Source organism: Papaver somniferum, chromosome 7 (genome assembly GCF_003573695.1).
Source record: "Papaver somniferum cultivar HN1 chromosome 7, ASM357369v1, whole genome shotgun sequence".
Taxonomy (NCBI): Eukaryota; Viridiplantae; Streptophyta; class Magnoliopsida; order Ranunculales; family Papaveraceae; genus Papaver; species Papaver somniferum.
Genome location: NC_039364.1, coordinates 88,139,394 through 88,167,090, shown reverse-complemented (window position 1 = coordinate 88,167,090; position 27,697 = coordinate 88,139,394). Strand labels below are relative to the sequence as shown.

The window sequence follows — 27,697 nt, the reverse complement described above, 5'->3', positions numbered from 1 at the left end:
TTCCAAGAAGCTACACCTAGAGTGCTTGGCTGGCAAGGAAATGGAGATAGCCAGACTTCAGTCACTGGTAACGCTCCCTGGCGTTCGTTCCTTCCACTTTAGTCGCCCACATTACTTGCAAAGACGCCCCCAAGTAAGACAAGAAATGGATCTACTACATTTAATCCTCACATGCTAGATGGATATGAACTAATGATCAGGTGTATTATCCGTTTCCATCTTTGTTCTGGGTCCATCATGAATTTTGCTCTTGGAATTACCATTAAATTATTGTTCTGGTTTCTCGTGTCCTCAGTTCCGGGCTTTTTTGTTGTTCCTGACAACTTTGCTTTCTTTTCCTTTTCAGCTTTCGCGTACCTATCATCTCTGTCATACAACTCCTTGAGGGTTTCGACTGGTTGAACTGTTAATGAGTTTGTAAATTCCAAACTCATCATAATCCAATGCATTTTTGTATGCTTCTATCACGAAACTCTCGTCCACTTTTCCAACTTCACTTACTTCCTGACGGAACCTGATATTAAAATCACTTAGACTTTCACCAGGTTCCCTATGCAAGAGGAATAGATGACTGCTTCCCTTCTTGCTTCCGAGATTAATTTTGTATTGCTCGAAGAACGCATCCGACAACATTCCAAAATTCTTGATTGAATTAGACTCTAAATGAGAGAGCCAAGTTAGAGCCTTACTCGTCAAAGTTGTTGGGAATGTTCTGCACAATAGGTCGTCGTTGTATCCCCACAAACTCATCGAGGCTTGAAAATGTTGGACATGCTCCACCGGATTTCCATTACTGCCGTCAAAAAATTCCTTGAACTGAGGTTGGTTGAAGTTTGAGGGTGGGCGGAAACGCCTTATCTTTTCAACAAATGGGGAGTCCATTGACTTCTTCATGGATAAGATTTGCTGCTCTTCATCTTTGGATTGTTTATGTGTTAACAATTCGTCAATCATGGCTCTAAGCCTCTTTTTGCTGAGCTCTTCGTCTTTCTCTGAGCCACCTTCAGTTTCCTTGCGAATTCGTTCGTTTCTGATGAGCTCCGTCCTCTTTCTTGGACGCTCCTTTTCACGCCTAGACTTCTTTGAGTGGCGATCATTCTTACGATCAACCCTCTGCCTATGTTTCACATGACTTGTTCCTCCTTGTTTATCCCTCCCGGCCGTATAGTAATGATGATTATTATTGGTGGTATAACGATCATAATAGCTGTCATCATGGTGATCATGGCTCTGATAATCATCCCTGGCATTCACATCCCTTTTTTCGTTACTTTGGCTACGCCGACCACGATCGTCAAGAGTTTCCTCCCATCTGCGTGGGTTGTCTTTCTCTCGGTGATAGTGTGATCTCTCACTCCCGGAACGAGGGATAGCTGCTTCTTCAACCTCCTTTCTTTTCTCTAATACAATTTTGAGCCGTTTTTTCTCTCTTTCAAGCTATTGCAAACGCTCCCGTACTATTAAGTCAATAGGCGTCACCTGTGGACTGTTAACCTGTGCAACCCATGGGTTACTAACTCGAGCAGCATGTGGGAGATTAGCTTGCACCGCTGGTGAGTCATTAACTTGAGAAACAAATCGGACATTAGCTTGTTCATCTGATGGATTCTTAACTCGAGTACGCACACCTCTGTTAGCGATGTCTTTTTGGCGTCGTTCATGGATGCTCGGGTGCTGACTTTGAAATCCTCCTTGATGAAGAAAGCTTCTGCTAGTGGTCGGAGGTGGTGATCTATTTATCGAAACGTTTTTCACCCTGAATCTCAGAATAGTCCTCTCAGAACGAGATCGAGAAGCCGATGCCGATGATGATATTGACGTCTCTCTCCCGTCCCTTTCGTCATAGTTGTCTTGGACAACAGCGCTTCTCAGAGTTCGAGCATTTCCTTGGTGATTCGACAGATTTCCGGTGGGTACATCTGTGTCCATCTCAAGTTGATTTGCTTCTGACATATCCATATGTTTGTCTTTTCTTTTAACCTTTGCTTTTAACAACTTTGGCAGAACTTTCAGCGACTTTTCCGGATCTTCTGCAACTCTAAAAACGTTCAGAAACCCTCTGAATCTTCTGCAACTTTACAGAGACAATCTGAAACTTTCTGCAACTTTCAGAAAAGGTTCAGAACTTTCTGCAACTTTCAGAAAACGTTTAGACACTTTCTGCAACTTTTTGAAAAAGTTCAGAAACTTTCTGCACCTTTTCTGTTCACAATGATTTTGAAACCCTAGTTTCAAAAATAATTTGGGAACGACTTCTCTCACTTGGAGAACACGATCTTTCCTCATAGTTCCCCTTAGTCAGCCAAAAGATGTTGGTGCAAAAATTGATCACCCCAACAATCTTCGAGATGCGTATAAGATGATCCAATCGCCGCCATTGATGAAAAGACTCCAAAGAATTGCTGATGAAAAGAGGTGGGGGTACCTGCAAAGACACTCCGATGCTAAAGTCAGAGGATGTTCTAAGCAAGTGAGTTGTGGAGAAAGTTAGAATTGTGTACCTTTTGGGTTGTATTTTAGCCTCTACTTATAGGCATAAAACCCTGATTTGATTCCATAATGACCTAGATTCACAGTTATCCAGAATATCCCTTTGGATCTACACTTATCCTAAAATATTTGCATATTTCCATGAGAATCCATGTTTATCTAGTAAGATCTTTGTATATCCTGAGAGATCCATATTATCATCTCAAGATTTTGTGTATATCCTCACAACATTTGTATTTATCTTGAGAGATAAAATTTATCTCTACAAGATTTGAAATCATCTTGGAAGATCCTTGCCTATCTCTCAAGACTTGTGTCTTTCTCAAAATGACTTCTATAATAAGCCATTTTGGCTTCCATAACAAGCCCCGTGGGTTTCCATATTAAACCCACCGGTTTCCATGATAAACCGTATTTGTGCTTCCATAATAATCCTCGTGGGTTTCCGTAATAATCCCACCGGTTTTCACAATAAACCGTATTTGGGCTTCCATAATAAACCTTGTGGGTTTCCATAATAAACCCATCGGTTTCCATAATAAATCGCATTTGGGCTTCCATAATAAGCCTTGTGTGATACGCACGTACGCTATTTGAATAGGGTACAAACAAGAAACTGATCATTTCCAAAGAGTGGAACATGAAGACACCGGGGTTCCACGGATTAAGTTACAATAACCTGGTTTCATTAGAGTTGATGTTTTTAATTTGCAACGTGACCCAGGATTACGAACCTCAATACTGGAGTACCATGTACATTATCATGATGACATTCGAATAGCTTATTTGAATATGGGGGCTTATCATCCGGATCTTAAAAAACGCTATCCTAAAACTTGGGATGGATGTTCGCAGAACCGTGGGTTCAATTATAAGTGGTTTAAGAAGTTTCCATGGTTGGAGTACTCAATTGAAAATGATGTCGTCTTTTGTTTCCAGTGTTTTCTTTTTGACACAAATTCAGTAACATATGATGCTTTCACTGTTGTTGGGTTTAGAAATTGGAAAAGAGTTAGCAAAGGTGGTGATTGTTCATTTATAGGGCATGAAATTAAATCTACTTCTCCACATTCTACATCAATGGGACGTGCATATGACTTAATGAATCAACGTCACCATGTCACCATATAGTAGCATTGCTTGAGAAACAATTCGTATAAATTGTGGCAAAAAACAGGATGCGCCTCATTACATCAATCGGGTGTATTCAGTGGCTAGCATTCCAAGGATGTCCCTTTAGAGGAAACAATGAATTGAAAGACTCTAAAAATCATGGTGTTGACGGTGGTTTTTAGTTCAGGGTTAAATTTGTAATGCATTCAATGTACCATCACTCTGCAAATAAACAAAGCCATGTAAAAGTGATGAGTGTCAACCTCTCCACTGGCACATTTACTGAGCCGTTCGATATATTTACATGAAATTTATCCAAACTAGCGCATGTAGCAACAATCCCAGATACTCTGTAACTTTCAACACATTGCTTATGTTATATAAGACCCTCTGGGTACTTTTCTTGTGCTATGTTCCCCGGCAGAACCCTTAATATCGGCATGGCATGACGGATTTGTGTTCACTCGCAGCAGAGTAGCACGGATTTCCAAGTACCAAAGTTAAGGCCATTGCACAAAACGCTCAGACAGAAAGCACACTTCACTCTGTAAATAAGGAATTTTGTGGCAGCACACAAAATCCAATTAATTTTGTGATAACTCACAAAAAACTCATGAACCTGACTAATTTGAAAAATTAGGGTTTTTTGCTCCCTGCGCAGTATATTAGACCCCGTTGGTCGAAATTACGCTTAAGCAACCAAGAAATTGATCCACCGCGGATTAATAGGTGCAGAGTCCTGCCCAAGATCAGAAAACAAAGAGTAGCGGAGCCGCGGAGAATGAGCAACAATGAGAGGAAGCGTGGCTACACCACAGGCCAGCCGGCGCCACTTAGCCACGCCCCATGTTACCTAACCGGCCCTACTCCTTTGTCGGCCAATCCGGTCGCCTTAAACCTGCCACACTCCCACGATTTGTGGCTGGCCCATACTTGCCGCCCCCCTTTCCATCGACCAATCAGGTCGCTTTAAATCCGCCACGGCGCGCTGGAAGTGTGGCCACGCCCTTGCTTGCCGGACCCCCTTTCTATCGACCAATCAGGTCGCTTTAAACTTGCCACACTTACACCAGAAGTGTGGCCACGCCCGTGTTTTGTCCGACCCTCTCTTTCGACCAATCAGGTTGCTCAAAACCTGCCACAGTATTAAAAAACGAGATGTAAAAATTGGCTTCCCAAAATTTGCGCCAATGCGCTAACTAACATGCCAAACGTGCATGCCCAACATGCCAGACGTGCCACTTTGACACAAAAGCATGCCGAACGTGGCAACATACCATAAATAGTGCACTTACGTGTCAACGCATCTTTTTTCCGTGGTCAACGCCATAACAGACTTCAATGTGGTTATCCTAACCAGAAACACGACCCCGCATGGTCGAAACCCTAATTTCCAGTCGTGGTGCAAATTATGTCACTTCGGTCCCACAACATGCCACGAGCCGTGTGAGACCCAGGAAACCCTAAAAAAGACGCCATATCATAGTCGTTTGTGGTAATCCTTACTCTTGTGGTCGTTTCCACATGATGGCCTGGCTATGGTTCCTTTGGCGTGGCTATGGAACAATTTTCACAAAACGTCGATACGCCACGGCCACATGCCACATGTCACATGCACTAATTAGGGCTTTGGCACGCCAACCAAGCCAAGTAACATTTCCCAGAGCATTGGGATTGATGTGGCAACATGGCCAATGTTGTCGGAGCCATATTTGGGTCTAACACCAGTATGCCAAAACAGTTGCCACGGTTACGCCACTGGCATGCCGCTATGCCATGGCTACGCCAGGAGCCACTTTGCTATACGACAAGATATGGAAATAATCAGTGGTCATCCTTCCTTATGAGATGCAATCTCAGCCGTCCAAGTTCGCCACCGAACTGACAGACTTGCGGCAAGTTTCAAGTGACCAGCCGCCTAAATCTAGTGGTCATGGATACGTCAGGCGCCACTTATACCACCGTGCCACTGGCATGCACGAGCTATACCAGTCATGCCGCAGTGCCACTGGCATACACCAAAAACGCCACTGTGCCATTACCAGGCGCCAACAGAAGGTAGCCATAATCAACGACTACCCTTCCTCATGAGATGCAATCTCAGCCATCCAAGTTCGCCACCGAACTGACATGATTGTGGCAAGTTTTAGGCGACCAGCCAAGACGTGCCTAATAACTTCACATGTTATTTTCCTGCGGCAAGACTCTTGACTTTGACTTGCCGCACGTAGCAACCTGCTACACGTTTTCCATGAAAACACTCGAGACATCAAACATGTCACAAATTGGGGGATACTCATCAGGATATTGGTCTGGCGGTTTACAGCGTGCGGCGTGCAATACGCCCGTTATAAGAAAGTGGCATGAAGCAGGAAAATTAGTGGCGGCAAGAAGTAACGGGTGTAAATGGATCCACTTCCTTCATCATGGAAGCATCGGTTTCTGACGGTTATATGTTACTCCACTCTTCTGTCACCCAATCGTTCCCACTTCCTACGAGTCCAGGGTACATTTTATTACGACTTGTATAAATAGGTTTCACCTATTTCCACCAAACAACAAGTTTTTGGTCGGCAACAACATAGTATCCAGAAATCACCAAGAATTGATAGCTTTTCGCTCTGCAAGCCAGTTCCACTTTCTGATACAAGGCATAAAACAAGCCACATCTACAGAATTAACCATTCTGGTCTTAACACTCTCTTTGCTTCCCTCCCTAAGACCAACCCTTCTCCTTCACTTTGTGACCGAAGCAAGCATGGAATGACCATTTCTTGGTTTAGGCCAGGATCGTACAGATTGATCTCTCGAATCAAAAGTACTCCCATGCAGTGCATTGTTTAGGGTTTAGATTCGTTTATCATCCACACACCCAAAATTACCAAAATCAGCAAAAACTGTTTTCACCCACAAACACATGGTAATTTTCTTGAACTTGTAAAGTTTTCAAAAAAGCTTAATAAGGATATGTGTGAAGTCATTTTAGATAATGCACAAGAAAGTGCCAAGTATATCTTTCCTGCGATTCAAAAAGAAATATTGAATATTTTTGCTGTTAAAGTTAGAGAGAAAATTCGCAAAGATATTGGAAATGTCAAGTTTTGCATTCTTGTTGATGAATCAAAGGATAATTCAGGTATAGAACAAATGGCAGCTGTCGTGTGGTATGTTGACAAGGAAGGGAATGTCAAAGAACGTATCTTTGATGTACAACGTGTTGATAATGTGTGTTTTCTAACTCTGAATAATGGAATTATGAATGTTCTTACTCGCTTCGACCTCCAAGTTCAAAATTTGCGTGGTCAAGGATATGATGGTGCTAACAACGCGTGGGGTGCAACGAATGGATTGCAAGCATTATTTCTCAAAGAATGCCCATATGCATATTATGTGCATTGCTTCGCACATCGACTCCAATTGGCTCTAGAAAAAGCAGCTAAAAATTATGGTCCTGTTTGGAACTTCTACTCTATGTTAAATTTTATTATTACCTTAGTCACCGCTTCATCCAGGCGCACAAGTAATTTTCAATCCGCCCAAGAGGAAGACACGGCAAAAAAAAATACTTAATGGTGATGTAGAGACGGGCAAAGGAGCTAACCATGTTGGTACTTTACGAGGAGCTTCGGATACTCGTTGGATTTCTGATTATAATTCTGCTTGCACCTTGATACGTTTGTTTGATCCTACTTGTCTGCTAATAAAAAAACTTGGAACTTGTGAATCTAGTGATGACTATTCTGTTGGGGAAGCACAAGATACTGACGAAAAGATTAAATCATTTAAGTTTATCTTTGTTCTACTCTTAATGCATAAGATAATGGGAATCACCGATACCCTTTGTCAAGGCCTCCAACTGAAATCACAAGATATCGTAAATGCTATTAATTTGGTTTCAACTACCAAAACACTTCTTCAGAGATTGAGAGATGATGTCTGGAAAAAAAAATTGGAATCTATTGAATTGTTTTGTGAGAAGCATTGATATTCATATGCCACATATGAAAGCTCGACATCTTATTGGTACAGGTCACTCGTTTCAACAAGTTGATAACATTACAGAAGAGCATCATCATCGTTTTAATATATTTAATGTGGCTATAGATGTTCAATTAGTTGAGTTAAAGAATAGGTTTCCTGAAGAGACAATGGAACTTCTTATTCTTAGTGCCGCTTTGGATCCTAGATATTCATTTAGGCATTTCAAAATTGAAGATATTTGCATGCTCGCTAAAAAGTTCTATCCAGCAGACTTTAGTAATCAAGATATACATATATTGAGAAATCAGTTGGAGCATTATGAAGTTGATGTACTTTCTCATGCATCTTTCAAGGATTATCTACTATTTCTGAACTATGTCGGCGAATGTTTGAAACAGGTAAGTCAGTTGTTTATTGTGATAGTGATAAGATTATACGCCTAGTATTGACACTTCATGTTTCTACGGAAACTGCCGAACACGTCTTCTCAGCTATGAATTTTGTTAAAACAGCCATCCGGAATAAAATGGGGCAAGATTTTTCTTAATGATTCCATGATGATTTACATTGAATGACGCATTGCATAAGGTGTTTCCATAGAATCTATTATTGAGGTTTTCATTACTTAACAAAATCGTAAAGTGCAACTGGAAATGAAGTAATGTTCTCGTCAACCTTTTTTTGTGGATATTTATCTTGCATGACTAGATATTTATCCTGCTATTATGACGTCTTCCTATAAACCTTTTGTAAAAACGACTTGTAAAAACGACGGCTCTTTTTTGTAATTAAAACGGCAAATCCTTTTGTAATTAGTTTATATATATATATATAGACGGCGTCGTTATCTTTTGCAATAATTATGATTTCTTATATTAGTGAATGTCAAGAATACAAAACACAGTTCGGCTAACTTAGCCTGTATAAGTGGTTGTCCAGATTTGTCCCTGCAAAACATAAATCTACGGTTGTCATTTTCCCATGAAAAACAATGTCACGCGTGTTAGAGCATTGCTCGGTCTAACTCGCATACGTTGCTATCTCAAGCATGTTTGTCAATATTAGTGATCAAAACTATATGTCTTGATTTCTAGTTTACTTATGACTTAGTCTCGGTCTAGGATAGTTAAGTGTAGTTGTGCTCCAGACTCCATGGCGATCATCTTACGAAGAAGAAGAACTACTCGAAGAACCAGTGGAACTTTATCCAACTAAAAAGCTATGTGGAGACTTGAACTTATCTATCACTCAAAAGTCTACTCTATCTCATACTCTTGAGACAATAGTCGTATAAGTATGATAGTTTTCATACATACGCATTTGCTATTTCGAGCCGAGTTTACTCGCCTATCTTTTTCTCGAAATATGTGTTGGTAAGATTTTGCTTTAACCACTTTCATCTTTACCCGTAACGGAAGTCATGATGACGTTTCAATCTTGAAAATAGCTTTGATGACGATAGTCGTGAATAACGATTGTTATAACATTATAGAAGAATGTTTCAATGATTGAAATGTAGAGTTGAGATTACCAACTTTGTATATAAGCATATATAGTGTGTTCACACATTAGTGTATCAATCCATGTGTCGGAAACCAAGTGTGTGCATATGTGTGCATACGGTATTGGTGAAGGAGACGGGTTGGGTACGCGTACCAGCGGAAGTTTTCAACCGAAAATTTCTGCTGAGTTTGTAGTTTGCAAACTATTAAACCAAACACCTTAGGTATGCATACCCGTACGCATACCTACGGAAGTTTTCGAACCTAAAATTTCTGCTGAGTTTGAAAACTTAAATCCGTTAGCTAAGGTACGCGTACCCAAGCTGGTTATTTTTCATATCGGTAGTTCATGAACTTAAAACAATAAATTATAAGGAATGCAATCTTTGCAAACCGTGGGTATATTGTTCATGAATTGATTCAAATAGATTAAGCCGATTTTGTTTCAATTGTGTCTATGAATAAAGACCTAAGCAATTGAAAAACTCTTCAACTAGTTCTTATGAGTCATTTGAACTAGTTATGAGAAAGATGAATACGGTTAATATGAAAGTGCTCATATGTCTCACCATTGGTTAACTATTTGTGAACCAACTAAGTGTACACGTTTAGGTACGGTTACTCAAACCTAAATAAATACATTTAATTTGTGTGTGACAAGCTAAGTTTCGATCTAACGGTTGAAATATATTAGCTTGAATAAATTAGGTTTTTCATCTAACGGTGAATATTGAATGCTTTGTTACCAAGGTAACTTGGATTGCAAACCCTGATTTGAAAACTATATAAATGAGACATCTAGAAACTGGAAAAACTAATCCCCACACCTCTTGTGTGATACTAGTTGGTTTTGCTAGAGTCGATTCTCCTTTAACCTTAGGTTTCTTCTCGAGACCCTGTAGGTTAACGACTGAAAGACTTCATTGGGATTGTGAAGCCAGACGAAACTACTTCTCTTGTAGTTGAGCGATCTGATCTTGCCATTTTCTATTCGTACGAGTTCAATGGAATAATTGACTTGAGATTATATCTCTGATAGGGAAAGATAAAAAGAAATCACAAACATCTTCGTCTCATCGTTTGTGATTCCACAATATCAAGTTTCGCTACCATACGGTTTAGATTATTGTGAGGTGATTGATAATACTAGGTTGTTCTTCGGGAATATAAGTTCGGGTTATCAATTAGTTCATGTTCACCTTGATTTATCAAAATACGGAACAAAAACTCATAGGTTTATCTGTGGGAGACAGATTTATCTATTATCGTAGACTTTTCTGTGTGATACATATTTGTTTATTAAAGTCTTCGACTTTGGGTCGTAGCAACTCTTAGTTGTGGGTGAGATCAACTAAGGGAATCAAGTGCGTAGTATCATGCTGGGATCAGAGACGTAAGGAGCGCAACTGTACCTTGAATCAGTGTGAGATTGATTATGGTTCAACTACAGTCCAGACCGAAGTTAGTTTGTAGTAGGCTAGTGTATATAGCGGCTTAATACAGTGTGGTGTTCAATCTGGACTAGGTCCTGAGGGTTATCTGCATTTGCGGTTTCCTCGTTAACAAAACTTCTGGTGTCTGTGTTATTTCTATTCCACATTATATTTTGTTATATAATTGAAATATCACAGGTTGTGCGTTGTATCGATCAATTGTGAAATCCAACCTTTGGTTGTTGATTGGAAATTGATTGATCCTTGGATATTGGTCATTAGTACCATCCAAGTTTATATCTCTAGTATTTGATAAATACTCGCAGATTTCCATTTGCTTGAGTAAACATCAAATCGAGAGATTGAGATATTAACTCCTTGATATACTTTTTATTAAGATTGAGTCTGACTGTCTAGTTGATTCTCTTAAAAGTATATTAGAGTTAGTCTAAACAGATTTCTAATCGAAATATTGAGTGAGGTTGTTGTACCCCCGCTTTTTCAATTGATATCAGAGCAGGCAAACACGTTTAAAGACCTTACAAGTCTGCGTTTGTAGCGATTTGACTCTATGGACAGAGGTGCTATCTCTATTAACGTACCACCAGTCTTCGATGGCTCTAATTACTTATGGTGGAAAATTGTTATGCGAGCTTTTCTTCAACCGCGTGATTTTCAATCATGGGTATAGTTGTTAATGTCTATGATGCTCCCGTTGTGGCAACAGGTAACGGTATTATTCCGAAGAATATTGGCGAATACGATGCTGCTGAGATACTTGTTGCAAAGAAAAACTCCGACAGTTTGAATGCCATCATACATGCCATTACCCAAAATCCTCAGCTCTATGTGTCAAATTTCACTAGGTCTAAAGATGCGTGGGGTATCTTATAAACTATATTCGAAGGTAATACCAGTGAAAAGGAAGCTAGGCTTATAAACCTTAATTCTGATTGGGAAAATTTTCGTATGGCAGATGAAGATTCATTTGATGAGTTTAATCACAAAGTGTCTGAAATTGTTAATGCATCTTTTGCATTGGGTAAGATTATTCCTGAAAAGGAAATTGTGATGAAAATTCTCAGATCGCTGCCATCTAGATACGATTCTAAGAAACATGCCATCGTTGAGGGAAATAACCTTGATACACTTTCCAAAAATACTCTGGTTGGAAAGTTAAACATTTTTTATCTTGAAATGCAACAGCGAGAGAAACATCATTTGGTAGTAAACTTTGTTACCACATCTGATAAGAAATCTCGCCGCCCAAAAATGATTGAAAAAATGAGAATAGCTTTAATTCATCTCCTTCATTGTTCATACAACAGTTGAAAAAGACACTCAGGCAGAGTAAAAGAAAGTCTCAAAAGAAAAATACCTCAATCAAAAAGGGAAATAATAAAGATCAAAAGAATCATTAAAATAAGTCTTGTTTAAAGTGCTACAGAAGTGTTCATACTTCAAAAAACTCTGATGAGGAAGTTAATGAGTTAACAAAGGCTTGGATGGCTACTCTTGACTACTGTCCAGGGGAAGAAATCTGCGTAAGTTCCTTTAACTTCTTTGCTGACAATCACACGTGTCCTCCAAACAAACCAGTTCACTCCAAATTACTCGATCGTGTTTCTCCAAAAGAAGAAAGTCTAATAAAAATGATTAAATATTTAGAAAATCAACTGGATGTTCTAAGACATGAAATTGCAAGCTTTCACAATAGTGATTCCCATAATAAATACCATCCCTCGATTATTTCTTCTCAACAAATCATACCTGACTCTATATCTAATGAAAAGGATGATAAATCACAAGATTGTCTCGATTGATTCAAATTCTGGTATCTTGTGTGTTGATCAGGATCATCAAGATAATATAAGCACAAAAAATCAAGAGATTATCTCCTCAGTCAAAACATGCTTGCAAAAAAGGAGAAAAAAATCTTCCATATGCACTATTAAAAGTACAAAAGAGATTTCTAAGGCCACTCATATCCTTCAAAGACCAACAAACAGAGTCATTAACACTGCTATAAGACAAATGAGCAAAACTCTCAATTCTTTTCATACAAGGGGAGAATGGGATCAAGAGATAAGTACACCCTTAAGATGGAGATTTCCCAATCCTGTTCTGGATCATAAGAAGCCTATTATGTAGTAAGAATATAAGATGGTTCTTGTACCCTCTGTTTTTTACAAGAACCATATCCTACTAAGAGGGTTGTATTTTTGTACTTAGTCTGGTTTTTATCTCTGTTTGGTTTGGTTAAAAGCATTCATAAACGGTTACTCCTAAAATCGTTTCCTTGCACCTACCCTTGACTTAGGGTTTTAGTCAAAAGATCTTCTTAGAATATCTTCTTCCTTTTAAGAAGAAGTTTATTCCCTTGAAGGCTGAGCATTACATTTCTCTCCTCTGCCATGTCTTCTTCCAGTCTCTCAAGCAAAGAGAGTGATGCGTGGACTGTATTGTTTCCATCTAAGAAGATTCGTTTCGACTCATCAGATAATGAGTTATGCTCAGACAAGCGTGATGTATCTCTTGATGGAAATCCATCTATATCCCAGTTTGAGAAACTCTCCTTGACCATGAATATCGTTTTGGAACAAGTAAGTGCTATGAAAAACGAATTGGTTTTATCATCCAAGAAACTGGAAGAAAAGATTGAAAATCTTGAATCAAGGATTGATCTAATTGAAGATGAGCTTGATGAATATAAGGAATACGAGAAGAATTCTGAAAATAAGTGAAATATCTTTCTAGTCAACTTCTTAAGAGAATTTTTATTCTTGTTTTTGTTTAAGAAGGATAACTAGGGTTTGGAATAGCCATTATTGTGAGTACACATAGCTATGTCCAACGTTTTCATCTTCATGTTTTTAGATTTATTTAAATTCTAAAGTTGTTTTGGAAGATGATTTTTGTAGTATTAATCTTTATGGTTTTATATATTGCAATATGTTATGGGATATGTGTGTTTGCGTCCGTGTACTATTATTGTCCCATACATTGTCAAAAGTTATCTCGTTTATATGTCGATATGCATGTATTGATACAAGATCGATGAACTTTTGACTAACAAAAGTTAAGCTTATTATGTCATTTATTGATGGAAGATAGGTTAAAATCTTTTGTTTACGAGGATTATGTCTATTGTATGTCATTGTGCAAATAGTGATGGAAAATAGAATGATCCATGTATATTCCGCAGTATTGATCTTCCATGATCCATATTTTATGTATATATTATGCGGCTCCATAAGTATTCTTGTGTGAGCATTTCCAACTAAACTAATCATAGACTCGTTTGTGGTTATTTTGGTTGTGTATTCCGATTAAATTAATCATGGGTTCTCTTGTGGTTAGTTTAATTAAGAATTTAGGATACAAATCATTTTGTGGTTTTTTAGTTTCCAAAGAAATCCTTCTTTTTTTTCGTAAAAGTAAGGTCGCTCTAGTTGTTCTTTCGGGAATGACATCAAATGGGGGAGAGTTCTTTTGAACTTGCGGTTAATTTCTATATCTTTGTGGGGAGTGTGGTTGTGGAATATTTGAGGAGTTATCTTGTATCTTTATAAACTCCGTGATGAATGCATTTAGCTTCAGCTTTATGATTGCATCTAAAAAAAGTTGATATGTACTTTTCTTTGGCCTTGAAGTGTCTCCATGAAAATTTCATTAGGATCCTGTTTTCGTACCTTTGCCAATTTTATTTACAAAAAAGGGGAGAATTAATATGTAGTTCACACTACAAATACATATGGTTTTCGGATCATTATGTAAAGGGGAGTGGTTTTCGTGTTGAGACGAAGTATTGACTAAGGGGAAGTGATACATATCACCATAGTATTGTTGTCGAAGTTGTGATATAAGAACTTTGATGCTGTGTAATAATACTATGGCACTGTATAACAATGATCGAGAGCTTTTGTTTTCTCATTGTTATGGCTACGGAACTTCAACAACTATGATGCTGAACTAAACATCTATGGAATCATGGGAGTACTTGGAAAATAGGAATTTTTCGAATAATGTTGAAGAACCAAGGAGATCAAGCATGTGGACGAGAAGCTACAAAGTTTTATCTATTTTATAATCCATGTGTATTGATAGTTTTGTCACAAAAATTGACAAAGGGGGAGATTGTTAGAGCATTGCTCGGTCGAACTTGCATACGTTGCTATCTCAAGCATGTTTGTCAATATTAGTGATCAAAACTATATGTCTTGATTTCTAGTTTACTTATGACTAAGTCTCGGTCTAGGATAATTAAGTGTAGTTGAGCTCCAGACTCCATGGCGATCATCTTACGAAGATGAAGAACTACTCGAAGAACCAGTGGAACTTCATCCGACTAAAAAAGTATGTGGAGACTTGAACTTATCTATCGCTCAAAAGTCTACTCTATCTCTTACTCTTGAGACAATAGTCGTATAAATATGATAGTTTTAATACATACACATTTGCTATTTCGAGTCGAGTTTACATCGCCTATATTTTTCTCGAAATATGTGTTGGTAAGCTTTTCCTTTGACCACTTTCATCTTTACCCGTGACGAAAGTCATGATGACGTTTCAATCTTGAAAATAGCTTTGATGACGATAGTCGTGAATAACGATTGTTATAACATTATAGAAGAATGTTTCAATGATTGAAATGTAGAGTTGAGATTACCAACCATGGATATAAGCATATATAGTGTGTTCGCACATTAGTGTACAAATCCATGTGTCGGAAACCAAGTGTATGCGTATGTGTGCATACGGTATTGGTGAAGGAGACAGGTTAGGTACGCGTACCAGCGGAAGTTTTCAACCGAAAATTTCTGCTGAGTTTGAAAACTCAAATCCGGTAGCTAAGGTATGCATACCCGTACGCGTACCCAAGCTGGTTATTTCTCAAATCGGTAGTTCATGAACTTAAAACAATAAATTATAAGGAATGCAATCTTTGAAAACCGTGGATATATTGTTCATGAATTGATTCAAATGGATCAAACCGATATTGTTTCAATTGTGTCTATGAATAAAGACCTAAGCAATTGAACAACTCTTCAACTAGTTCTTATGAGTCATTTGAACTAGTTATGAGAAAGATGAATACGGTTAATATGAAAGTGCTCATATGGCTAACCATTGGTTAACTATTTGTGAACCAACTAAGCGTACACGTTTAGGTACGGTTACTAAATCCTAAATGAATACATTCCATTTGTGTGTGACAAGCTAAGTTTCGATCTAACGGTTGAAAGATATTAGCTTGAATAAATCAGGTTTTTCATCTAACGGTGAATATTGAATGCTTTGTTACCAAGGTAACTTGGATTGCAAACCCTGATTTGAAAACTATATAAAGGAGACATCTAGCAACTGGAAAAACTAATCCCCATACCTCCTGTGTGATACTAGTTGGTTTTTCTAGAGTCGATTCTCCTTTAACCGAAGGTTTCTTCTCGAGACCCTGTAGGTTAACGACTGAAAGACTTCATTGGGATTGTGAAGCCAGGCGAAACTATTTCTCTTGTAGTTGAGCGATCTGATCTTTCCATTTTCTATCGTACGAGTTCAACTGAATAATTGACTTGAGATTATATCTCCGATAGGGAAAGATAAAAAGAAATCACAAACATCTTCGTCTCATCGTTTTTGATTCCACAATATCTAGTTTCGATATCGTACGATTTAGATTATTGTGATGTGATTGATAATACTAGGTTGTTCTTCGGGAATATAAGTCTGGGTTATCAATTAGTTCCTGTTCACCTTGATTTATCAAAATACGGAACAAAAACACATAGGTTTATCTGTGGAGACAGATTTATCTATTATCATAGCATTTTCTGTGTGATACAGATTTGTTTATTAAAGTCTTCGACTTTGGGTCGTAGAAACTCTTAGTTGTGGGTGAGATCATCTAAGGGAATCAAGTGTGTAGTATCTTGCTGGGATCAGAGACGTAAGGTGCATAACTGTACCTTGAATCAGTGTGAGATTGATCAGGGTTCAACTACAGTCCAGACCGAAGTTAGTTTGTAGTAGGCTAGTGTATCTTGCGGCTTAATACAGTGTGGTGCTCAAGCTAGACTAGGTCCCGGGGTTTTTCTGCATTTGCAGTCTCCACGTTAACAAAACTTCTGGTGTCTGTGTTATTTCTATTCCGCATTATATTTTGTTATATAAGTGAAATATAACAGGTTGTGCGTTGTATAGATCAATTGTGAAATCCGACCTTTGGTTGTTGATTGGAAATTGATTGATCCTTGGATATTGGTCTTTGGCACCATCGAAGTTTATATCTCTAGTATTTGATAAAGACTCGCAGTTTCCATTTGCTTGAGTAAAGATCAAATCGAGAGATTGAGATATTAACTCCTTGATATACTTTTTATTAAGATTAAGTCTGACTGTCTAGTTGATTCTCTTAAAGTATATTAGAGTTAGTCCATACATATTGCTAATCGAAATATTATGTGAGGTTGTTGTACCCCTGGTTTTTCAACGCGTGCTTATTTTTATTAGGTCTAATCCTCCTCCATCTTCCAGCTTTGGTCGAACTCTCACACGATTTATTTTTTCATCAGAAAGAAAACGCCTCTTCAAACGCTTCTTCTTCTTCGACTTGAGAGACTATCAGATTTGTTCTAAAGAATCAGATGACATGATAATCTTGGAGGGTAGTCTTTGAGTTAGGTGAGAAACTCTCAGAATGGTTCCATGTGTTTCTTTTGTCACTCAAGGTTAGTGTCCTGTTTTCTCCGCCAAATTTGATAAAATCATTGAAGTTTTTGAGAGTTTTTTTTAAGGTGATGATATTCACATGAATGGAAGTGATCAAGTTTATTCATTTGACCAAGTTGACTGACATGTATGTTCTTATTCAAATCTAGGAAGGTGTTTGGTGATTATTAGGGTTAATTAGCTTTGTTATTGTAATGGTAGTTGTGGGTAATTATAGAGGTTTTCGATCTATAGAATGTATGAATGATTTAAAGGGCATCGGTGGTTATGATATATTATTAGGGAAATTAGGTTTTAGTGTTTTTTCTAGAGCACTTTGTATTGGTATGAATTGTATTGCCGCAAAGGTGTTCATCTAATATTATTCCTTCTGGTGGTACTTTGATCAGATCATTGCTTTTCCTATGTTTTTACCATGAAAAGCAGTAATTGACCAAGGTTGTTTCCTTTGATTGTGTTCCTTATAGGAAGCACTATGAGCGGGTATGAAGGGTTTGTGAAATAGAACTGGGAATGAAAGGTTCTAAAAATTGTCAAATCTTGGTTGCACCTCTGTTAGAAGCTGCAAGGCTTGTTAGATGATTTTTCTGAGTATGATGGTCGTTATATAAGTTGTTACTAATGCTATCGTTATTCCGTATGAGAAAGAAGCTTCAGTGAGGAGATAAATCTATGGCTATAGTAGTGCATCAATTTCTCCTTACCCCTCTAGGGTTCACCTAATTTTCATTCAGTATTGCAAACCGTTTTAGTATTCCAAAGTCAGATAGGGTCTCAGGGTAAACCTAATTATTATTGCAAACCATTTCTCTTCTTTAGTGGTTTTCAGTATTCCAAAGTCAGAGTAAGAAAACCAAAAGGAAGATTATCATTTTGTTTCATTTTCTTATCATATAATGTTTAGAGAATAACCATCACGAGATTCAAAGTACCCTTTGATTTGGGGTAAAAACCGATTCTGCTGGAAATGGTAAATTTGGGTGTGCCGCTGAGAAAAAAATCTAAACCCTAAACAAATGCACTGCACGGGAGTACTTTAGAATCGAGAGATCAATATGTACAATTCTGGTCTAAACCAAGAAATGGTTGTCCAGCCTTGCTTCGGTCACAAAGTGAAGGAGAAGGGTTGATCTTAGGGAGGGAAGCGAAGAAGGTGTTGATATCAGAATGGTTAACTCTGAAGGTGTGGTTGTTTTATGACTTGTATCAAAATGCGGAAATCGCTTGCGGAATGCAAGTCATGAGTTCTTTGGTGTTTTTCGGGATATTGTGTTGATAACCAAAACTGTTGTCGTTGGTCAAAATCGGTTGAAACCTCTTTATATCAGTCATAGTTGCACGCACCATGATCTCATAGGAAATGGGAGTAGTTGAGTGATGGAGAAGTGGGGTCGTGTGTAAATGTAGAAAACCACATCTTACTATGAGGGAAGACGAGTCAGTTTACACCCACTACTTCTCTGCTGCAACTAACTGTCCGCCTTTCCGGACACTTTCTCATAATGGGCGTGTTGCACGCCGCACGCTGTAAACCGCCAAACCAATACCCTGATGAACATCCCCCATTTTGTGACATGTTTGATTTCTCGAGTATTTTATAGAAAATATGTAGCAAGTTATTAAGTGGGTCTTGCCTAATTATTCTGACAAATCACACGCAAGCTAGGTGGCAGGTAGTTATGTGTGACGAGCCAAGTCATGAGACTTTCCACAAAGAATAACATGTGATGGTATTAGGTTAAATAACTAAGTTATTTGTGGAGCCTATAATCATAAAATATCGTATGTATTCGATGCATATAAAGCATCGCTTTTAAGCAAGCAGTTCAAAATAATCGATGCATGTGAAGCATGGTTATATTGAGCCTGTCTTGGTTGGTCGCGGAACCTAGTGTCTTAAAAATAGCATGACCGTCCACTTTCAGGAAGTTGTTGGGAACTATTTATGCATGCCAAAGGTAGGTCAGTCGGTCACTATAGGAGAGTGATGGATGGCAGCCATTTTGGCATCCTACTGGTCGGTCCAAATGAAATCTAGACCAGTTAAATTGGCTAGCCAAATTGGATGGCTGAGATGATTTTCGGCAGTTATTGGTTGTAGCTAATTTATTTAAGACTCCTACAAGAAGCGCGGCCAGCCTCTATGGGCGATCGTTTAGGAGCCATATGGGCAGGCCGCGGCGTGGTCGATTGTTCCTTATGGAAGGGAGGTGGCCAGTGATCATGGCCACATCTTGTTGAACGCCTAGAATAGGAGTTAAGCCGACCGATTCGACTGGCGAAGTTGGGCGTCCGAGATGATTTGTGCCAGTTAATGGTTTCCATTGATTTAATTTAGGTTTTAAAAGCCGTGTGGCCAACCCATTTTTGGCCAACGGTTTTTGGTGTTGGAGGCATGCTATAGATTATTCGACCGATCAGTGCTATAGTCGGGCCGTTAGTGCGCGTATCCACGCCTTGTTCGTCGATCGGAATTGAATCTAGGCCAGTCAATTCCGCTGGCGAAGTTGGACGGCCTAGATCGTTTTGCAGCAGCAATGTAATGCTGCTTAACAAAAATTAGGGTTTCGCAAGTCGCGCGGCCATCTAACTTTGGGCAATCGGTTAGTGGCTCTGTTGGCGAGTTGGAAGGGATTCGATTGGTCGAAGTATTAGTGGGCATGCCGGTGTGCCTGATGATGCTTGTCCGGTCGCGTTAGGGAGGGGCTAAGCTTGATAAATCAGCCGGCCAAAACGTACGGCCGTGATCATTTAAGACTGACATGGGCAGCCTATATTAAATTCCTTAAGGAATTTAGGCGTGTCGACCAACCAACTTCCAACTTTATTAAAAGTGAGTGTGGTGCATTTAAAGTGATCTGATTGGTCGATGGGAAAGGGGGCCGACAAGCGACAACATGGAGTGTGGCCGACCGGCCACAGGTGGCGCCTGCTGGAGAAAATCGGTCGGCCAAATGGCGTGGCCACGCCTCCATTTTTTGCTGCTTTTACTTTCCGCAGTTCCTCTTTATTTCTTTGTTTTCTGCTTTTTAGTAGAATCTTGCTATTACTAGCTCCATTATGGATTAATTTCCTAGCTTGCCTAGGTTTAGTTTCGACCAATAGGGTTCGAGATATTGTGTAGGGCGCAAAAAAACCTAATTTTTGCAAATTAATTAGGTTAAAATTTGAATTTTGCGAGTTATCATAAAATTGGTCAAATTTGGTGAATTCTGTGTGTTGACACAAAATTCTTAATTTTATTCTCAGAGAGCAGTCAGTGCGTCTTCTGACTGAGTACTTTCATGCAGACCTTAATCTTGATACTTCGGGAAATTCATGCTACTCAGCTGCGAGTGAACACTAATTGTCATGTCATATCAATATTAAGAGTTCAGCCGGGGAACATAGCATAGGAAAATACTCAATAAGCCATACATTAATGAATAATACAGACGAGAGGTTAAAATTTATAGAATATTTGGGATTGTTTCTACATGCACCATTCTAGATAAATTTCATATAAATATACTGAATTGCTCAATACGTGTGTAAGTAAAGAGGCCTGGGCACTCATCACTTTTAAGTGGCTCTGTCTCTTTGCAGAATGACGACACATTAAATACAGGGTTTTACAATTTTAGCCCTAAACCGAAAACCACCATCAACATTAAGTCCCATGCTTAGTACGTAACAGTGACATTGTTGCGGGGTAAGCACTAGATGGTGACATTCAAGAGATAAAATGATTAAGTCAAGGTGAATAAACAATACCAAGGAAGTGGCAATTGTCTTGAATTCGAATCTGACCGCCAGATCATGATTGTATCTTTCGGGTATGCTGATTTCAATCTGGTCATGCCAGCGAGCATGCTCTGCCAGTAAGCTTTGATGGGCTGAAAGCATTCTTCTTTGACTATCTGACAGTCTTCTCCCAGCTTTAATTAGGGTTTTAACAAGAAGCACGACTTGGTTGGCGTTAAATCCTCGTCCGTCGGATAAATCTTGTTGCAGTCCTTCAGCACCTAGGGGTGGGGCTTGGGTTGGGTTAACACACCCAACCCATGCCCAATCCGAACGTTGGGCGGACATGGGCAATGTATTTCAAAATTTTTGGCAAGTTCGGGCATAAATTTTATAAACCCGAGTTAAATTTGGGCAAACGTGGGCACAAATAATTCTAACCCAAGCAACCTGCCCAACCCTAAAAGCCATGATATAGTTATATAAAAATATTTTTATAATTGGTATTATTATCTATTTAAAGTAATTTTAAATATTATCTTCAAATCTAATAATGAAAATATAAATTATATCTATCTCATTAATCATTCAATATGAAAAAAAATATTTTAAGTATAAATAATCTTCAGTTATTTGGAAATTGGAGATATATGAAGCAATTAAATCTTATTATTACTAAAATTTGTTATTATCATATTAACAAAATCGCATGTCCATAGAAACTTGGGCCAACCCGAGGAACCCATGGAACCCGAGGAACGTAACTTGGGAAGTACCTCCATGGGTTTCACGGGTTCGATGGGCAATCTGGGAAAAGGATTCCTAACTCGGGTCTGCCTCGGGCAAGCCTTCTAACCCTCCCAACCAACCCAAGTCCCACCCCTATCAGCACCTGCTTCCTCTTAGGGTTTCTGCAGCGTATATATACCTATACAGGTGAAACTAAAACGTAGTTCTCGTTTTGGAATAGAGACTCTCCTGTTAAATCCATATCCTTTCATCATGTCAGACAAAAGTGGATCATCTTCGACCCAGCCAGACTCTTCTACCAAACGCAGGCGGCTTGTATCCAGAGTATGACTTTAATTATCTCCTGATTTTGAAGTGGTAATTCTTCTTTTTCTTTTTGATGTCTAACATCGTTTTTCATAGTGGACGAATCCCTGGGTCTCGTGAAGAGTCCCCTGTCCGGATCATCCGAGTCAAGAAGATCATACCGGTATACTTTTCATCGGTGAATAGATATTCGTTTTCCACGGCCGGTAGGTAACAAAGTTTTTTTTTTTGTAGAGGTACCCTGCTGGAACATGTGTAACAGTGGTTGACGACGATGATCTGGCCACTCCTCTTCTTTCAAGCTCAAACACGCCTACTATTGCAGACCTGGAAGACGCTTATTTGAGTATCTCCTCCCACGAGTACCCTAATGCAGGCTTGTCGTTTGATATTCACATGAAGTGTTTATCTTCTATTTACCGGATCGTTGGTGAGTTCTTAGTACGAAAGGAGTTTGTGTCTTTGTACACAAAAATATGGAGAAGGTACGGCCACATCGCCACCAGGAATGTGGTGCGGCATTGTTCGTCCGCTTTAGTTACTACGGTGAACTTCCTCCTACCCATGATTGCCGAGATGGAAGATATATCCGTTCGTGGTGTTGCTGAATCAACTGTTGAAAAGTGGGAGAACATGGTATCTACCTGTGAATCCATGGAGTTTAACGTGAGCTGGTTGCGGCAGCGCCTTGACATTATCAAAGTTGATCGAGCTGGTATCATCGCCAATGTTGTTCCTGCTGCGAAATCTATCTTGGAGGAGGAGAAATCCTTGGTTGTGTAATCTGAGAAGGTGGAACAAGCGATCCAAAACTTGAAGAGTATGACTGAAAGGTATCAAGATAGGCTGAAAGTGATGCTTTCAAGGGACTACAACTTGTTGGATGGCCTTTTCTGAGCCATACTTATTGTTTTGAATAAGCAGGCATGTGGACGTTTGATCGTTCTCTTTTTATCTTGGGTTTTGAATATTGTTTTTTGGAAAATGAATTGTACTGGGTTTCGGAAAAGCAAATGAATATTAGTCAAGACCATTAATATGTCTTGATTAATGAAACTTTGATAACTCAGATATGAGAGAAGTTAAAAAAAATGCCTGATTGGCCGTTCCATGGGACGGCAGGGGATATAATAATGGTCAGGCGTAGTACGCCTTGATCCATTTTCCATTGATGACCGCTTCCAATTTGCCTCCATCCTCTTTGACAATCTTGTAATACCCATTTTTATAAGCCTTGGTGATCATGTAAGGACCTTCCCATTTTGGAGAAAACTTTGGTGCGGACATATCTTGTTAAATGTGCTTGCCGGTCTTTAATACCAGATCTTCTATTTGAGAAACTCGAGGTTTTACAGTATTATCGTATGCTCTGGAGATCCTATTTTTGTACGCATGAGCATGCTCTTCCGCTTTAATTCTCCTGGAGTCCAAAGTATCCAACTCTGTTATTCTGGAACTCGATGCTTCGGCCTCATTCCATTGGACTCCACTTGCTGTTGCAATCCTAGCCGACAGAATTTTAATCTCTGCTGGGAGAATTGCGTCTGCGCCATAGACAAGTGAATAGGGAAAAACGCCAGTAGAGCTCCTAGGTGCCGCCTGATATGCCCACAGCGCCATAGGCAGTTGTTCGTGCCACGTCCTGGGATTATCATGAGTTGTTCGACTGAAAATTCGAATCAAAGTCTTGTTGGTGCTTTCGGCTTTCCCATTCCCTTGAGGGTAATAAGGAGTAGAGAAGACTTGCTTAATTCCATATTCTTCAAGCAATTCCCGTACTTGCTTGTTCGCAAAGGGGGTACCGGTATCAGTAATAATGTGCTTAGGTACGCCAAACCGACAAATGATGTATTCTTTAATGAACGCTGCAATTGTCGCCCCGGTGGTTCCTCGAAGAGGAATGGCTTCGTCCCATTTGGTAAAGTACTCCGTCGTGGTTATGATATACTCATGTTGCTTTGACGATGGCGTATTGATTTTCCCAATAGTATCAAGTCCCCAACTGTAGAAAGGCGGACTAATTACCGAATGAAGGGGATTACAAGGCGTGTGGATGAGATTCCCGTGAATTTGACATTCGTGGCATTTCTGAACAAACGCTGCTGCATCATCTTCCATAGTTGGTCAGTAATATTTTTCGTGTACTTGGAGGAATAACTTCTTCTTCCCTTGGTGTTCACCTTCATGTGTTTCTTTCAACATAGTCTGGATTTCAGACTTTGCCAAACATCATAGCAGGTCGCCTCCAAAGCTTTTGCGGTATAGGATTCCCTCATGAAATACGAATCTTTTGGCTTTTTGCTTCATCTTGGTTGCATCCTTCTTGTTGGCAGGGAGCACGTCGTCGCGGAGATAGTTGACGTATGGCTCTCGCCAGTCCCCAGCATAGCCAACGATAAGAACTTCCAATTGATGTGGTGGCGCTTGACAATTGTAGCAAGACCCTTGGAGCGCCTGGGATTGGGTTTCCATATCCGTCCAGTAGTAGCCAAGGTTTTGAACACGTCGGTAAAGAGTCACCACTAACGCTTGTCCACAGATCTCACCATGAATACGGTTAAGTTGCAGTTGTGCTTCTTCGTATCCGAGACATCTTGATATGGATTCATCTTGGTTTTTGTGGTATAACACTCCATGGAGCATGAAGAAGCTTTGTAGGGTTTTGAGACTAACCTTTCCTTGGGAAAGCGAGCTGTTAAGCTCTTGAATAATCAGAGTTCTCCAATCATTAGCTTCAGTATCTTTGGACTGTGAAAGGCACGTTGACGCCACGGTCCGTCTTCTCATTGTCAAAGTCTCTTCCAAACCTTCGAATTGCAGCTTTGAGGCTAATGTATCTAGGCAATCGGCGTGTTTGTTGTTATTGCAGCCGATATGGGTTATGGTTGCATCACCAAAGTAGTTCAATAGCTTTTGCGCCTCAGATCTATAAGGGGCTAATGTTACCTCTTTGAGCGAGTATACTCCATTCATCTGGTTGACCAATAGTTTAGAGTCGCCTCTTACTTCTAGGTGTGTGGCTCCTGCTTGTTTTGCTAGTGACAGTCCTATGAGGAAAGCTTCATATTCTGCCGAATTGTTGGTGCAGTGAAAGTCCATCTTGAAAGAATGCGAAAAGACTTCACCAGTTGGAGACACTAGAACTACACCCACTCCTCCGGTATTACTGCTAGGGGTAGCAGATCCGTCGAATATAGTATCCACGCTTCCTCTTTGACAAAAGAGATTTCTGGAAACTCCCCAGGAAGGTCTTCATGCAGTGCGGTAGTACGTTCTCTCGGGAATGCTGCTAGTAAATATGTTGTTGCTTGCTTTAATATCCCGCGGAGGAGTGCACGTTATATCGAGCTCCAAAATTTGGAGTAGCCATTTGTCCGGCCTTCCTATCAAGGCCGGTTTTGAGAGCAAGAACTTGAGAGGATCGGCTTTAGCTATTAGCATCACTTTGTTTGACAGCAAATAGTGTCTAAACTTCTGAATAGCGTGAATTAGGGATAGACACGCTTTTTCTGCCTTAGGATACCTGAGTTCAGCATCCCTCAAAGTACGACTGAAGTAGTATATAGGGTGTTCAATCCCTTCATCATCTTCTTGAGCAAGGAGGGCTCCAACACCAGCATCGCTGAAAGCAGTGTAGAGGCACAACGACCTTCCTTGTATGGGAGATTTCATAGCAGCCGGTGATGACAATATTTGTTGAATCTTCTGGAAAGGCTTCTTGCTGCAGCGTGGTCCAAACAAAGCTTGCTCCCTTTTTCCGCAGGGGGGTGAATAAAGCGATAAGCTGGGCCAAACCAGGTATAAAATGTTGAATGTATTTTACTTTTCCCATGAAGCTCTGGAGTTCTTTCACAGTTTGCGGAGGAGGCATTGTGAGGATAGCTTGGGTCTTGGTCGGATCTACCTTGATTCCTTCAGCAGTGACTTGGAATCCCATAAATTTGCCGGAAGAGACCCCAAAAGCACATTTCAATGGGTTCATTTTCATTTTGTACTCACGACACCTTTCAAACACTTGTCGTAGAACGTCTGTATGGGCTGCTCGAGTTTTTGATTTGACTACTATGTCATCTACATAATCTTCAACTTGCTTGTGCATGAGGAAAATTGCTTGCTTGTGCATCATGGAAAATTACAGTCATGGCGCGTTGATAGGTAGCACCAACATTTTTCAAACCGAAAGGCATCACAATATAATAAAAGTTTCCGAGAGGAGTTCGAAAAGTTGTCTTACTTGCGTCGTGTTCATACAGGTTTATCTGGTTGTAGACGTTGTATCCATCCATGAAGGAGAACATGTCATGCCCACTGGTAGCGTCTACTAGCATGTCAATGTTCGGAAGGGGGAAATCGTCCTTGGGGCAGCATTTGTTCAGATCTCTGAAATCGACGCAGCACCTAGTTTGACCGCTTTTCTTCTTTACGGGAACCACATTGGCCAACCAGGTAGGATGGTGAATGGATTTGATGAAGCCGACAACTAGTAACTTCTGAATCTCAGTCTTGATTTGTTCCTCCACATCATGTCTGAACTGTTTTGGAGATTGCTTGACTGGCTTGGATCCAGGTATTATATGCAGATGATGAGTGACCAGTTTTTCATCTAGGCCGGGCATTTCCTCGTATGTCCATGCGAATATGTCTTGGTACTCCTTAAGAAGATTCACAAGTTTCGTGCGTTCATATGCACATAGAGCCGAACTGATGGAGACAGGCCTTGGAGATTCTTCATTTCCGATGTTGACAATTTCGAGTTCATCTATGGTGGAATCGATGCCATCTTCCCACTGTCGTGGAGCGTCTGGTACTTCTTCTTGTAGCTTGTCATTATGGTTGCATTCTATTGGGAGGAGAGACTGGGCGGCAGTCTCCCCTGTTAATTGCTAACAGCAGCGCCGATATACAGTTTTCTGTTTTTGGTCACGACTCGCCACAAAAGTCTGCCCCCTCTTGGTATGAAGATGAACCGAGTTTTTATTTGATGAAGAAGGATTGGTGTGTCCTGTCATCAGAGGCGCGCCGTGAAATCCGGTCTCTTTGTTCAGTGATGCTAGTCGGTCTTCCTCCTCGATCGACGTCCACGTAGGGAGTGGAGTGCAGTAAACCTTGCTTAATGAGTCTCGTGAATTTTCCTTTGGCTCAAACAGTTCCACGCCACAATTTGGTGTATAAGGAAACAATGACGCAGGAATGCGAACAACTTCTTCCTTCAGTATAGTTTTCAGGCATTGGTGATATGTTGAGGGGATGATCTTATTATCATGAAGTCACGGTCTTCCCAGTATCATGTGGTAGTATGGCTCCTTCTCTATTACCTCGAATTTTGTCTTCGACTGAACAAGTCCTAATGATAGATTCAGATTGATGTACCCATACGTGCTGGCTTGGTTTCCTTCGAAATCTGTCATCATGGTAGGTTGTCGTACAATTTTGTTTGGCCGAACCTTGGCTGTCCTAAGAGTTTTAAGAGTAATAACATTTGAGGACGCTCCCGTATCGATGAGAGCCCTTTTGAATTCTGAATCTTTGATGCGTGCAGTAACATGCAGGGCTCTGTTATGTCCCTCTTCTGCCATCATGTCGTCTTCAGTAAATGTAACATTATTTACGGACATCTCTGATGTTTTTGAGGTTTCTGGATGCGAAGGAGCCAAACGTATATCTAGA

At 39.8% G+C, this 27,697-nt stretch overlaps 1 protein-coding gene across 1 annotated transcript; it reads left to right on the top strand.

Annotated features, from left to right (window-relative positions):
* Positions 1-6,570: 6,570 nt before the first annotated feature.
* LOC113294882 (zinc finger MYM-type protein 1-like) lies at positions 6,571-7,588 on the top strand. Its single transcript, XM_026543255.1, has 2 exons — positions 6,571-7,056; positions 7,100-7,588. Exons 1-2 carry the CDS (start codon positions 6,571-6,573, stop codon positions 7,586-7,588), a joined length of 975 nt encoding a protein of 324 aa, XP_026399040.1.
* The last annotated feature ends 20,109 nt before the right edge of the window (positions 7,589-27,697 follow it).